This window comes from Sebastes umbrosus, chromosome 8, assembly GCF_015220745.1.
Source record: "Sebastes umbrosus isolate fSebUmb1 chromosome 8, fSebUmb1.pri, whole genome shotgun sequence".
Lineage (NCBI taxonomy): Eukaryota > Metazoa > Chordata > Actinopteri > Perciformes > Sebastidae > Sebastes > Sebastes umbrosus.
Window position 1 is genome coordinate 13,504,423 of NC_051276.1, and position 16,107 is coordinate 13,520,529.

Below are 16,107 nucleotides of genomic sequence, written 5' to 3' on the forward strand. Positions count from 1 at the left end.
CCCCTCTCGCTCTAGTACACACACACACACACACACACACACACGCACACACACACACACACACACACACACACACACACACACAGTTAACAGACATAAAAGAAACGTAGCCCTGCGGTTCAAGAGCCCAATATTAATATTTTAGACCATCAGGGGAAATGATCAGCCTTGATGAATAAAACAAAAAGACTAATGTATGTGAGAAGGTCCAGACACATCATTGAATAAATAATGTCAGAAAACCATCTATAGAATAGAATAAAATAGAATAAACAATGTCTGTGTCCGAAATCACTTTCATTATTTTTAATATAATATTAAATACTAATTATTTACTATGTAGTGCACTATATTTACTGTCCGTCATTTTATATGAATTCCAAGTGTCAAATTTATGCACTATATGACACTCTCAAAAATTCCCCACAATAAGACAAAAGACTTGGTGCCAGGGGCATCTTGCTAACAATCCCACAATGCAATGCAACATATTTATAGTCGTCTGACGCAAACCAAAAAGTATAGAAGTAAAGAGACAAAACGTTGGTGTTTTCTTAACTTTGTAGGCACAGACCTTCTGAAGTTGTTTTAACTACCATCTAGTTTCAAGTGATTTACTGCTGCACCATTAAAACCTAAGACATGTCTAAGCTAGTAAAGACTTCAGTAATGTGTAAATCTGTTGCTAGGATACATCTGTTGTTCCATCCAACCAAAAGCAATTAAGGATGTTGCTGTTGCATCATGAGCTGTAAAATATCTTCCAAAACAATATAGTAAACTTAACTGCTCCTCCTTTGTGTGGGTATGACTTTGTTTTATTTCTATATACATAGATGGAGAGATGTGTGTTCCAGAGTTAGTAGTATTCATACAGTAATAAGAAGTTTGACATACCTGATTATGCTAACCTAACTGTCCTTATTTCCTCATTTTGTCTAATCTTGTTAGAGACAATTGTTGGTAAGTTGACGTGTGTGTTTTTTTTTTTTAAATGTGATTTAAAATCTTCCCAGTTTACATCATTATAAAACAGCATTTAGTGTGTCCGGCCAGATACTGTATGTCCATATTCCACAACATTTTTTATTCTTCTGTCTAAACGGGTCATACTTTGTTAGTTATGTCAGTTGATTCAGTTAGCTAAGCAACAGTTACATCTGCCAGTTTCTGGGAGTGAATATTTAGTAACAACTAATCCATCCATAAGAACTAGTTTGTGTGGTGCAACCAGTTTTAATTTAGTGATGCACAAATCTCCACTTAGTAAACACTCAACATTAAAACTAGGCTAAGTGAACAACACAGTGTCTATTATATAGGGAGTAGTGAATATTGGAGTGATCTCAGACACAGAAAATGTGTTTAACAGACGTTTGCATTTGAGAACCAACCCAGTCGCCATAAAAAAAATTGTGAAAAAATGCCATTGTACGTTTTTGCAAAACACAGATACGTTGAATGTTGAAAATGCAAATGTGAAATACGTTTTATAAATATGTTTCATATCAGCCTCGTATCATCCTTGCAGAAACGCAATACCACGTAGTTAACGTTGTGAAACGAATAGGTTTAGGCAACAAAACTACTTGGTTAAGGTTAGAAAAAACATCATGGTTTGTGTTAAATTAATAATGTAACAATTAATGTAACAACAAGTGTAACAACATAACTAGTGTAAATAAATAACAACTGCCCTTAGCAGACTGTCTTATGTAACGTTACACAACAAGCATAATGTCGATGTTAACTTTTGGTTTCACACAGGACACGAACAGCTGTCTCCTGTATGGGTGAGTCCATGGGTGAGTCCATGGGTGAGTCCATGGGTGAGTGAAGTCCCATGTTTGTTTGACCCAATCCACCAGCCCTCCTGCCCACCTTATCTCGCATGCAAGAACTCTTGCGAGACTCGTTGCCCGACGACCTATGTCGATACCTAACCTCAACCATCTCGAGTTGAGAGTTTCGCAAATCAAGGGTTACCATCTAGACTCGACCAATTAAACCATGTAACTCTCAACATCGCTATGCTACATCACTTGCTCTGACTCAATGCAAAAACATCGACATTCAATGTATCTGTGGTTTGCAGAAACGTATAATGCTAAAAAATGTTCGTGGTAACTGTGCTGCGAGAACATAGCATTATAATTCTGATTAAGGATATCCAAAGTTAAATACAATGTGCATGTTGTAGTATAAATAGGGTCATCTTTTTTATTGTATTCTGTATCATCGTTCTTACATCGTAACCCCAGACTGCCCTGGTAATACTGTACTTCATTATGACCTGCCTCTGAAGCACAATGGACTTTGACAAAGACAGAGAGAGAAATGCAAATAAAAAAAACAGCAGCAAGAAAGACACAGCGTTACAGGGAGAAACACGAGGGCCTGGTGATGAAGAGTACGAGCTGCAGATATGTTTTCCCAGACGTACCAGTGAACCTGATGGCTATCTATGTGACCGTGCACATTTTATTACTCCATTAAATAACCCACTGACTAACAAAGAAACACGCCAAGCGTGGGTACCAAGCCATTAATAACAGGCATAAACCTCAGAAAATGGATTGTGCTATTTGTGTGTAGCAAAGGAGTGCAGATGGGTCGGTAGATTCATGTTGGGAGGAGAAGCAAAGGGGAGAGAGGAGGAGGCGCAATATATGGACTCAGTATACAGGGTTAGGTTTAATTCACTTTGAGCAGGTTAGAAGTTCATGCATATCTAACATTTATCAAGCTCTAACCTCAACCCAGTAGATGAACCTGGTTTACAGTCACAGTCTGTCAGTCTCAACTGAAATGAACTGTCATGTATGAAAAGTAAAAACTGCAAATGAATACAATAATCAAACAAGCTCCAAAGGCCCAGTTCAGATTAGAGCTTAATGAAATGACCAAATATCTCTCAGAGTGCCTGCGAGTGTCTATGTGCTGGATCAGCTGTTGATTTATGCTTTCTGACAATCGCTGGAACTCACTCCCATGTTTGATGCTACAATTTAAGGTCTAATCCAATCTATTTAGTTTAATTAATTATATTTCACTAGGGCTGCATGATTTTGGAGAAATATCTAATTGCAATTATTTTGACTGATATTGCAATTGTGATAGGATTTGCAATATTGGAGGCCTAATTTTTACATAATTATTCTCATTTTCATTGAAAAACATATTAAAATGATTATGGTGTGATTGTTGCGGGGATCAAAAGATGTTTTCTTAAAGCTGCAGTGGGTAAAAACAGAGGAAATATGATTTTAAAAGTTATTTTTATAAAGCGGTCACTATATCCTGACAGTAATAATAATAATAAGACATTGTATTTATGGGTGCCTTTCAAAACACTCAAGGTCACCTTACAAGGAAGGGTAAAAAAATGGATAACAATGTAACAATAAATAATAAAATGAACAAAAACAAATTTACAGTGTATAAAATCATTATGTACAGAAGATTCGTGGGACCAAATGGATAATTATCAAAGTGAATATGCCAGTGAGACAGGTAATCTGAAAAAAAAAAATCGATGTCCTCTGGTGTCCTGCGGTGCTCCTAACGGCATCTGCAGGATTTCACAGACCGGAGGAAAACAACCAATCAGCGCTCATCTGGAGTCTGCCGTCCAGCTTCTGTCTATTACAGCTGGCTGTCAATCACTCGTGAATTCCAACCAAACTAGGCAGCGCTGATCAAATATGAATCAATATTCTGTTACTGTAATGCCTATTTCTCGGCTCAAATGTTTTCAGACACATCTTGTAGTGTACGGTTTAGCTGTAAAATGAGAAAGTTTGTGAGATCATGTTGAGATCTGTCGAGGAAATACCAAGCACCGCCCACCAGCTGGAGCACAGCCAATAGGAACACTCTCCCGTTACAGGTTAGATTTTTTTTTAAATCCTGAAAACAGAGCCATGAGGAGGTGCAGAAGTCTAGTTTTCTCTCAGAACACTTGAATTACAATATGCTGAAAGGTTATTATGGCATTTTTGCCCAATGATGCCAAAAGAATTCTGCTTACAGAAGCTTTAAGTCTGTAGAATATGATATGTAGGCCAGGACATCTCTGCAGCACCACAATATTTAATTTTAAATGGTATTTTGACACATTTCACCTTTAAAAAATACTGCGATTTCCTCCTCATCTAAATTCCACTCACATTGGACACCAGCAGTACGCACACTCCATACTGTAATAGTTTATACTCAAATATTTATTCATAACGGATAACTGCTATCATTTTGCTGACTCACTCAAATCATATCTTACATTTGACTGTTTACCTAATCCAGCAACTTTTGTTTTTCTTTTTTGATCAGTTGGAATTGTGATGGCTGGCCAATTAATTAGTGCTTTCCTTGTGAGCTTATAAAGTCTGAGGGAGTGTAAAGCAATGCTTTCTCACCAGTAGACCCTTCAGTTAAATCAAATTATACACTGATCAGGAGTGAGGTGTACTACAGTCACGGAGATGATGCAATCCACTGTGTGCCGTACGATCAAACCTCGCTCACCGCCTCGTTAAAATGCCTCAGGCAGCAGTTTTGAGGAGTGAAATGTTTGCAGCGCTACTTTAAAATGTATTGAAATTTCTGAGAAATGTGAAGAGCTGCGTGACCACGAATTTGAAATGCATGATGTCGCAGAATAGAATAGAAAAGAATAGAAGTGAATATAGTGGGTATGTGTCTGTCAGGGAATGGGATGACATAAAATAATAATCCTTTCTTAAGCTCACTGTAGAGTATACTGACTTTATTCTCTCTCCTTCTGTGTGTTCAAAGGTCGGAGGTCACACCATGCTGCCAATCCGCTGGATGCCCCCTGAAAGCATCATGTACAGAAAGTTCACCACAGAGAGTGATGTTTGGAGTCTAGGGGTTGTTCTCTGGGAGATCTTCACCTATGGAAAACAGCCCTGGTACCAGCTCTCTAATAACGAGGTACAGTATAAAGTCACTTATGGTGTAATCTGAACAATGTAAATGTTACCACGGAGGCACCTTCATCTTAATAAGTGATGGCCAACAAGATGTTTCAGCCCGGAGATATGAGAAAACAGCCCTTCAGTTAAAAACAAGACTAAATATTTGATCCGTTTTGTGTTCAAGCTTCTCAGTTGTGTGAATCCTTTGGCCTGAGTCATCTCATTATATAGAGCTAAAGCAAATCATTGTTTCATTGTGTCTTGGATTAATTGTGAGGTAGAGCTGGGGAGCTTGGAGCAAGCTACTGCACTAATAGTGTTTCTGGGTCTGTTTTGCTGGTTTTGCTCGGCTCACCGTTCAGTGTAGCGAAAGGGAAGGTGCTGCTGTCAGGCATCAGCGTCAGGCTGGTGAAGGGGCACATGAGTCCTGCAGTTTTTCAAAAGGGCTCACAAAATGTTCCATCTTTTTTTTCTGTCATGGATCACACTGAATTTCGTTGTCTGGTGACACTGATACAATAAAATATCCTGTTCTTTTTGTTCAGGATCCAAACCTTGATCCATAACATTTATTTTTTAATTGTATTATTTAATTATCTTGGTTTATTCTGTACACACGACATCTATTGCATGTCTATTGCATCTATTGCATGGGAGAGAGATCCCTCCTCAGTTGCTCTTCCTGAAGTTTCTTCCATTTTGGTGGGAGGGGAATTGTTCCTTATCTGATCAGGGGTCTAAAGACAGAGGGTGTCGGATGCTGTACAGATTGTAAATCCCCTTGAGGAAAATTTGTGATTGGTGATATTGGACTATATAAATAAAATTGACTTGACGTGCAGCATGCAGTGATACAGCCACTAGAATTAGTTTAATTGAACATAAATATTGAATACTGGAACTGCAACCAGACATTATTTTCATTATCAATTATTCTGATGATCTTTTTGATTAAATGTACAAAAATAGTGAGAAATACCAATCTCCTAAAGCCAAAGATGACGTCTCCAGATTGCTTAATTTCTTCCATTAAACAGTCATAAACCAAATATATTGAATTTGCAATCATATAAACCAGAGAAAAGCAGTAAATCATCACATTTGAGAAGTCGGAACCAGCGAAAGTGGATTTGTCAAAACAGACTCATGCTATGCAGCCAAACATCCAACATCCACTTCAAAATTACAGTGGTGAACCCAAAGTGAAGTCAGGCTGAACCTTGGGGTGGAGCGTGTATAAGTGATGCACAATAGATCTAGAATACTTTCATTGAGTGTTACAGCCATAAAAAAACTGGGTGTAAACATCCTATAGCCTCACTGAAGAGCTGGAAGAAGCTGATAGAGAATATCATGTATGTGAAACCGTCACACAGAGTGGAATAAGATGATTTTAACAATTTGAAACCTATAAAAAGCGGAAAAAAATGGGAAATGTTAAAGGATTCCTTTTCTGCCGATAGACTAAACAGCCCAAATTGTCTTTGGAAAAACCAAACAAACAAGTTAACAATTACTTGTGAATGATTAATAACTCTTACAAATCCTCCCTTTACTATATGTTCAGGGTCATGACCCAGTTTCCGGAAAACAAAGCTGCACCAGAGCCCTTCAACCTTTCACCTAAACCTTCACCTTAACCTTAACCTTAACCCTCAACTCTGGTTACAGCTTTCTAACAATGCCAGCAGTCCCTTTTCTCCTGATTCACTCTGGTTACATCCATAATTAACCTTAAGCTCCTTCCACGCTCTTCTTTTCCCGTTTACATCTATTAAATCTCTCTCGATTCACAGTTCACTCACCTCCTGACCCAAATGTGATGCTCAGATATCTCTTTCACAGGATATGGAGTTTTGTTCCAAAATGAGATATTTATTATTCATCTACTCCCACAAACCGATAGCAATCACAGAACGAGGAGGAGCAGGTAGCTGCCTGATTAGCAAAGCGATGATTACAAACTGGATTCTTAATCATTTAGAGATCTTGAATGATAATCTTCAGGTATTACATTTTGTTTAAACTGCAATTTAGAAGACGCAACTGGTTTTCGGAGCTTAATAGAAGCAATTAATTGGTATTCATTCCACGCACACAGCAGGGTGTATTTAATGGATGAGGAAATTATAAAAAGCTTAATTCTAGTACAGTATAGATATTCTACAAACCGCTGTCAGAGAATGATATATATAGTCTTTGTAGTGGAGCGCTCTTCTCTGTATATGGTGGGTTTCTCTTCTCCTTGATCCACAAATCCTCATCCTAAAGTAGATTTACAGCTAAAGTCTGTAGTTTTTAAATGAATATATACGTCTTGGAGTGTGTTAAAACATTTTCCCTCACACTTCTATTGAGGAATTGGATTTGATTTGTCTGGTTGACTGCTCCGGTGTCGTCCAACTTCATCACTCCAGTAAATAATTTATTCCCAGTGACATTTTCACTGTGTGCCACTGCAGCGAGGTGAAACTGCTTCACCAAGCAGACGCTCCATCATCTTGAAACGTGCAGAAAGTTGTGACTTTCAGCTTGAACTGTTGAGGAATGTTCCTGTTTTTGTGTTTGTTTTGTGACAGAGAAGACTACTGACATTAAACCATATGTCTGTCTTTCTTCCTCTGCAGGTGATAGAGTGTATAACCCAGGGCCGGGTGCTGCAGCGCCCCAGGACCTGTCCTAAAGAAGTCTACGACCTGATGCTGGGCTGCTGGCAGAGAGAGCCGCACATGAGACTCAACATTAAAGAGATCCACGGGCTGCTCCTCAATCTGGCCAAAGCCTCACCTGTATACCTGGATATACTGGGCTGAACCCGGGAGGACTGAGGATGTTTGTGTGTGTGTGTGTGTGTGTGTGTGTGTGCGTGTGTGTGTGTTTGGGTGGGGATGTACATGTATCTTAGTGTGCATTTGAGGTTGCATGCATGTGTGTGTGTGTGCTAGGGTGGACACCTGTGAATGAAATGAAAGTGTGCGATGCTCGTGCAAGTGCAGGTATCGCTGTACAGGACGTGAAGCTATTATCAAACTCTTAAAAAGGCAATCAAAAAATTCCTCAACTCATCCCCAACCGCGTCCCTCCTCCCTGCCAATTTCCTCTCCTTTGTGCATCTCTACTCCTTCCCTCCTTCCTTCCCTCCCTCCCGGAGAGACATTTACTTCAATTTAACTTTGGAGGGGATAAAAAAAAGCTTCTCACTTCTTTGGAAATGCTTTAAACTGACTGGGGCTAAATTGATGAAAACCTGATTAACAGGACTTTAAATTAAGCGACTCATCCCTCGCTGCCTGTCGGACAACAGGACTTTCACCGGAAATTCAAGGAGGCGCAGCTTTTTGGGAGGATTTCCTGAAGCTTCGATCCTTTTTGCGTGTAAATATGAGACTGAACGACGGTGAGACGTTTCAGAGGAGGTGACTCTGTGAGATGTTGAGCCATGAAGACACTGTGTTTTCCCCTCTCACCTTGTCTGTTTGTCTGTCTGTGTGTCTGTCTGTCTTTCTGTCTGTCCCTCAGAACTGTACATGAGTATTAATGTCAGCATTCATCCAACATGGCCAGAGGAAATGATGAATAACACACTGGTGCACATAGATTGACTGGAACAGAAAAACGAGCAGGCAAAGTAAACACAATCTGGTTTTCTGCCTGTCAGATAAAATCAGGAGGTGCGATGACAAAAGATGATTTCTGGTTGGCCAATTTCACTGAAAAAACAAAAAAAAGAATCACTAACAATCCAGTGCCTACTGAAGCTGAACTGCTGTGGTGGAAATAGGCTCTACTATACTACTAGAAATGAGGCTATGATCTATAATATCTCCTCATGAAACAGTCTGATAAACATGATTACACGGATATATGCACTCATATTTTCTGTTGCATATTTGCTTTGCTCAGGCCTGGACTGCACTGTCATACAACACGGGGTAACATGATGACTACTTTTTTTTTCTACCTCCTCCGAAGTGACAGATGCTTCGCATGTGATGTCAAGCGCTGGTGTCGGAGGTCAATTGATTAATTTGTCCGCAGCTGTCCCACAATCGTTGGTGTTGAGGGTGGGGGAGGGGAGGTGCTGGGTTTTGAGTGGTCAGATCACGGTCAGACGTGTGGGCGGCGGCGCTTTAAGAAGGTGTGGTTCATTTGGTCAACCCATATTAAATCATCAAGGCTCTCAGCACTCAGACATCCTTGAAAACCACATCTGTGCTAGAGGGGATGCACACGACAACACACACACACACACAAACACTGTATACCTTATCCTGTCGTCCCTCCATCTCCATCTCCACACACACACACACACACACAGTGAAAGACACTCAAAACGGGACGAGAAGGAAATTGAATTGTGCATGTTTTATTATTTGAGCGGTGCAGTGCTTTAGCCAGGCCCCCGTCCACTGTAATGGTGTAATGTATATTTCATTACAGCCTAATGGGCTCCATTAGCACAGTCTCCTCACAGACATTCAAGACTTATTGTTTTATGGCTGAGAAGGAAGGATGGAGGGATGGAGAGGAGAGGAGAGGTGAAGGAGAAGAAAACAGAGAGAGAGGGTCCTGGAGTGGGGAGAAATAAGAGGAGAGGTAATAACACATATTGGGAAAGAAATGGAGAGGAAGGGAAGCAAATGGGGTAGAAAGGAGGAGACGATGGGAGCGGAAAAAGGTACGAATGGGGAGAAAGATGAAGGAGAAAGAGAAGATAGCGGGGTGAAAAAGGAGGGAGAGGAGGTGTGAATGTCCTCGGGGAGAGAAGTGAGAGCGAACATCCATCATTACCGCGGCCTGCAGATGTTCTGTAAAGCCACAACTTCAACTTCCCGTCACATTCCTACAGCCGCCCTCAAAACCACATGCACACACACACACTTCACACGCACACACATTTACACTGAAAATGAGCTCAATAATGTACCACACATCCCCCATTATTGAGAACCACTTCACTCACTTACAGTACAGCTCACACATCTGGTCAAGACACTCTGTATATACATCGCATGCATGCAAGGAAACACATTTGTTTTTGCATTTTTACCGGGGCATATGTTACTCTTTACAGACATAATCACTGCGGTTTCACTATAACAGCCATTTGAATTAGCTGTAAAACATCCAATCTGGAATTCTAAGTCTTATTTGTTTATTAACAGCAGCACTTGATGGTATTGATGTTTGTGAACTTGGATTGATTTCTAGTATTATTTATAAATTAAGAAGCATTTTGTACATTTCTTTCTATATCTAATGTTGCCTTTTTGCAACAGAAACTGATCACTGGTTTAATTATGTTTTAGCTACTCTGTAAGATAATCTTGAGTGTGTATGTATTTTTATGTCAGCTACCTAGCCTGTCCTCATGTACAGCGCGCTCTACAACGGGGATGGATGTTTCACCATGTCTGCCACGTTTGTAGATTTAGCAAAAATTATTGTCGCCTGTCAGACACACGAGTGCGAGGGGTTAATGGCTGCAGCATTGACAAGGCGTGCTAACAAGGTCCTCAACATCCATCCCTGCTGTATAGTCAAGTAGAGTTTGCACTGAGTGAGCACACTCAAACACCATTAAAAAAAAAAAAAACTTTCCACACAATAACTCTGCGCAATAACAGAGGGCAGGGTGTGTGAGAAGCAAACGCAGTGCATACCGATGTCAAAAGAGTGGAGCTGCACTGTGTGTGTACGTACCTGCTGTGTTTCCTTTTCTTTTTTTAAATAATGAACTGTGTCAAGTTGGACAGCGGTGACGTTTTTTGACAGTTAGCCTATAGGAAGAGGCTTTGAGATGAAGACTTGTCAGCACAAACTTTAACCCCGGCTGAAGATGGGCTGTCTTTGCATCGATGCCTCAGATCAAACATATTGGTCAAACAAGAAAAAAAAGAAAAACAACAACTGCTGTATGAATGGAAAAGGAGGGACTGACAATCACAGACTTCTCTCTTTCTCGCTCTTCTTCAAGTGACCTACTGTAAAATAGACAACAAACTCTCCTCTTCTATGCTGCCTATACTGTACGTGATAGTCTTAAAACTTTGGTCTCTAGAAGTGCTACTTTTTCCTTTTTTTTGTAAAATAACGGCGAGAGGAATGAACAAAAATAGGTGTACAAATGTGAATAAGCTGCTGAAAGAAACAAGCGTCGCTAACTGCTGTGTCCGAGACTGTGTCGGTATCTAGATTGTACTGTTTTCTTCTTTTGTCTTAGAGGCGGAGGGCAGAGAAATGACTCACAAATACAACAAAATGACACGCAGCAGCCCCCGGGATACAGAGTGTTTGCTCATTCTCCCGGTGGCGCGTGTGTGTGTTTGTGTGTGTGTGTGCGGAGGAGGCTGATTGATGCCGGAGTGAGTCAGGAGGGATCCGTAGGCCGGGTTCAGACTCCAGCCAAATCCTAGTTCAAATCATAGACTGTATATAAAGATAGACGACATGATAGTTCACCAAAAGTGAAGCCAAAACATCTCAATCGCCCCCTGGTGGCTGGTTTCAGTATAGGTCATAAATCCCACCTCCTCCATGTTAGTGGATGGGACATGGGCCAAACTAAAGAGTCAAAGTACACGTCAAAAGAATTTTTCCCAAAGATGGTTTCTGTCATTTTAGGTAGTTCTCATCACTCTGATGTATGTTTAAGTGTTTATTTTTATGATAAGTTTGGTTTTAATAAGTTATTTGATGCTATAAAAAGGGGATGAGACGTCATGATTTGTAGCTGTGAGTCTCTCTTGCTGACAAGCTGCGGCCGTGCTCGGCTCGCAATTAATAATAATAATAATAATAGCTTGGATTTATATAGCGCCTTTCATGAAACCCAAGGACGCTTAACAAAGACATAAATAAACACAACAAATGTAACAGAAGCTAGGGGCCATAGGCCTTGGTGAAGAGGTGGGTTTTGAGGAGTCTTTTGAAGGTGTCCAGAGATGGTGCGTTGCGGAGCTATATGGGGAGCTCTATGGTTCGGGCGGACGACCTCGATACCGTGGCTCCACCGCCCGATCACTACTGCACAGGCTCAAATGACGTGAAATTCTCAGGATGTCAGCTCCCTTATCCGGGATATTTTGGCTTCACTTCTATACAGAGAGAGGAAGTGGGGACGTGTCGTCCATCTTTATATCGAGAGACAAAGTACCTCCCCTTCCAGTGGACCCCATGGGACCTTTTTTTAGAAAAAATACGTACAGTAGTCAACGGAGAGAGAAAAATCCATCTTTGATCCCGTTTGAAGTCCGCCATGAATCACACCAATGATGTTTGTCAATTTAAATGCAAAATAATGTTTTAAATTGGCAAACATATGTGTGATTCATGGCTCACTTCAAACGGGATAAAAAAATTACGTCTCTCGCCGTTGACTACCGTTCATATTTCTTCTGAAATAATGGTGGTCCATTGGACGGGGCGGGACTTTGTCTCTCTATACAGTCTACGGTTCAAATGCAATGAAATTCAACTGGAGGAATCAGGAATTGATTTGTTGTCGCTGTTCACCAATTCATGATAAATGACTTTGCCCCAGTCGTGTAGGACTGAGGTTGATATTATGGCAGCTAAGATTTATGGAATCACTCTTTATTTATAACTAAAAAAAAACCCGCCTTCTTCTCCACACAGCTTACTAAAGCCTGCGTTTCACAGAAGTATATCAGCAATATTAAAGGATATTTTCTTTTCGCCTCACTAGAACATAAATATCCGGCTGAGTTTGGGCTAAACCATGTGACTCAGCGAGCATATTCCTCACACAGATACACATCACAACTTTCAGTGTGTTATGATCCATATCACAGTTAATCCCCCCCACTCTCTCTCTCTCTCTCTCTCTCTCTCTCTCTCTCTCAACCCTCACATCACAGTCTGAGCTAATAGAGCTGAAATATCATAAAGGTCATCTTTAAGATTACCTTTGTGCTCGGATGCTTCTGGAGCCCCTACGCCCTGAAGAATGTAATACCACGAAAACTGCTTAACTGCTGCAAAAAAAGAAAAAGAAAAACGAAACTGTGATTTGCTATATGCAGTATCTCTGTTTTTTCAGTATTTTTGGTTCTGTGCTATTTGTCTCTGTGTTTAGAGGGTTTGCCACCATGGTAGAAAAATAGAGGACTTTGGATGTTTTGTGGATGTTTGGATTGTAAGAGGCTTAAAATAGGACAGATCACTGTAATGTTTCTGTATGAAAGAGATGTTAAAATGTGATTTCTACGCCCTAAAATGCTCCTCAAAACATCTGTATTGCAAAGCACACAAGGTAATTGAAAGCTGATTGATGCAGCTGATGTCTGTCTTTGCAGGCAGGTTGTGGTTTGGCGAAGCAAAATGTTATGAAGCTCTGCTGGTGAACACACACACATAGAGAAACACACACCAGAGGGGACGTGTACAGTCATACAGCTGCGTGGTGGAAATGATCACAGTGAGTTATGATGGTAATGATGATGATTTCTCTCTTGAACGTGGACCAGTCTGTCGTGATACAATGTAATTAATAAAAAGTGTTATGTCACATCAAAGCTCCCACGAGTGAATATACTGAAAAGTAAAGTGTGTGTGTCTGTGTGTGTGTGCGTGTGTGTTAGAGAGGGACAGACACACCCGGCAAATAACAATGGAGTGAGGGGCTTTGTAAGGAACACACAAAGTACTCAGGCATGCTCAGGGCGCTGTGAGAGAAATAAGAAAAAATACGCTAAATTGAATTCAGTGATAGAGTTGGAGTGTTTGAGTGATGCCAAATCTCTCCCATTCTATTAATCCCATATTAATCCCAGTATAAATCCAGTGTCTTTTAAGAAAAAACATACTTGCTTGGTTTGCAGATTATGGGAGTAGGCCGAGGGCTTTTGCGGGGACTTGTACGAGCAAATTGGACGGGAGAATACGTCTAAATCCCTGATGCAATTAAGCAACAGCTGAATTAATATGTTCCTTTTGCACAGAGCTGTGTCTACAATTTATCTTTTAATAAAAACGTCATCGGAAAGGAAATGAGAAATGCACGAGACGGCACAAAATTCACCTTGGTGTTGGTGCGTGTGTGTTGTTTCAGTGGGTGGATGAGAAGGAAGGGAAAGTACCTCGACTCAGCATACTGGATGTGTGTGTGTGTGTTTGTATGAGTGGTAAGAAAGCAAGTGGTAGTAGTGCTCTCCTTGGTGTACAGTGGAGAATCCCTGCACTCAGCACTTCAACCTCATAAATAACACTTTTAATCAACGGACACACACACACACACACACCACGTAGTAAGGATGAGAGAGGCTGTAAAAGCTGATCTACTGTACTGTATGTCTTGGTAAGACAAACCCAGAAGAAGAAGACTGAGGGGCATCTCGGTGGTTCAGCTTCACAAATTGTACTACATGGAACCAAAATGTCCTGAGTTTTAAATCCAGCTAAACATCTTTGTCACAACACCTCCCCTGCTTTCTGCCCAAAGACAGTATTACTACACTTGATCTCAATTAATACATGATTAACCTCAATAAATGTGGTCTAAAACGCTTCTTCTTGAGGAAAAAGGTACTGTAGGCGAGATTAGAGGACTCCACAAGAGAATATATATACTGTAGGTATAATGTCCTTTAGCAATTTTAGTTAGTTAATACTGATTTGCTTTAAGTATTTAAAGGGATAGTTTGAGTGTTTTGAAGTAGGGCTGTATGAGGTACTTATACATATAGTAGATGGCGGCTGGCAGTTTGGAGAAACAGAGTAACGACACAGGAACAAAGCAATGTACTGCTGTGGACGGGGCCGGCGGCAAAATGTATTTTAGCCACCTAAAAAGAATATTTTCATTGATTTATCTTGCCGTCAGACAGCCCTTTCTGACGGGGAACTGAAGATAAATTCGGAAAATATTCTAAATATAGCGTACACTTAAACTGATATTGATTTTTTTAGGTGAGCCTTTCTTTTAGGTGGCTAAAATATGTTTTTCTGCTGCCCCCGTCCACAGCAGTTCATTGCTTTGCTCCGGTGTTGGTACTCCTGTCTGTTTCTCCAAACTGGGGGCGTACCGACAGTCTTCTACTGTAGGTATTAAGATAGGAACCTCATACAACCCTACTTCAAAACATCCAAACTATCCCTGTAAGTAACACAATTTGCATTTTTGGCAGATTGTTTTGGCAGCCAGTAAAGGCTGAGATTTGGGATTCAGGGGCCTGAGTTTGACTGTGTATAGCCTACAGACATGTTTTCAGGAATATAAAAATGTTCTGTTTGAATATAAACTTGTTTTTTTTTACAAAAAAGTTCAATTAAGAAGTTAAAGAAAAAAATGTATTTCATCACTCCCTCTCCCTTGTAGAAAAATGATAAGTCTATTGAATATGTAAAAATGTTGTCATTTCAAAAGTTTGCTACTTCCCTGAAAAGTCCATTCTCAGAGTATGTGCTCTGGAGGTTTTAGGTTTCCATATCAGATGTGTGAAAGTTACATATTGAACCACGATTGGCTTCCAAACTAGTTGTGATGCCATAAAATTGCATACGTTCACGTCTATCAACTCAGATTTAAGGTGAACACGGAGAAACTTTCCCCCTTCAGCAGATGAAAACAGCCTTCTAGTGCCAAACTCTGCAGAGAGGCTCAAACATCCAAGTGAAGGAACAATAAAAACAAATAATACAACATGTCTGAGTGAAGGGGGACTTTGAAGGACACCTGGAACTCAAACCTCACTAATTCTGACACTGCAAGTCATCAACATAAATGCATAACCTTTAAAACATATCATTGTCAAATCAGCCTCTGTGTCTGTCTCACTCTGGTGCTAGAATACTTATACATGAAAAAATAACACATTTTAATTCTATCTAAAAAAAAAAACACACCATTAGTGCCCTGTTCCCCCCACCTGCCTCCCTGTCATTTCTTAATTGCATCTGTTTGGAAGTCAAGTGAAATTAATTTGTAAAGCACTTAATCATTAAAGTGTCAAAAGGCTTCACAATATACCAACATGCAAATTATAAGTATGACAACCAAAACTACTGAGAGAAGTTGATGTACACCTCCAAACCCCCATTAGAGGATCCCACCTTCAGGATGGTCAGGCATGCCTCCAGCAGGTAAACAGAGAATAAACACTGATAACTAAATGGAACATAAACAATATAGACAGAATAAACATAATCA

General features: G+C 40.2%; 1 protein-coding gene across 3 annotated transcripts in view; it reads left to right on the forward strand.

Annotated features, from left to right (window-relative positions):
• Nucleotides 1–10,826, forward strand: part of ntrk2a (neurotrophic tyrosine kinase, receptor, type 2a) — a 105,495-nt gene extending 94,669 nt beyond the window's left edge. For all 3 annotated transcript variants that reach the window (XM_037776809.1, XM_037776807.1, XM_037776808.1), the window contains exons 19-20: nucleotides 4,795–4,953; nucleotides 7,565–10,826. In XM_037776809.1, the coding sequence (XP_037632737.1) occupies nucleotides 4,795–4,953; nucleotides 7,565–7,750 (345 nt within the window). In that variant the 3' untranslated portion in view covers nucleotides 7,751–10,826. The remainder of the gene's footprint in view (nucleotides 1–4,794; nucleotides 4,954–7,564) is intronic.
• The last annotated feature ends 5,281 nt before the right edge of the window (nucleotides 10,827–16,107 follow it).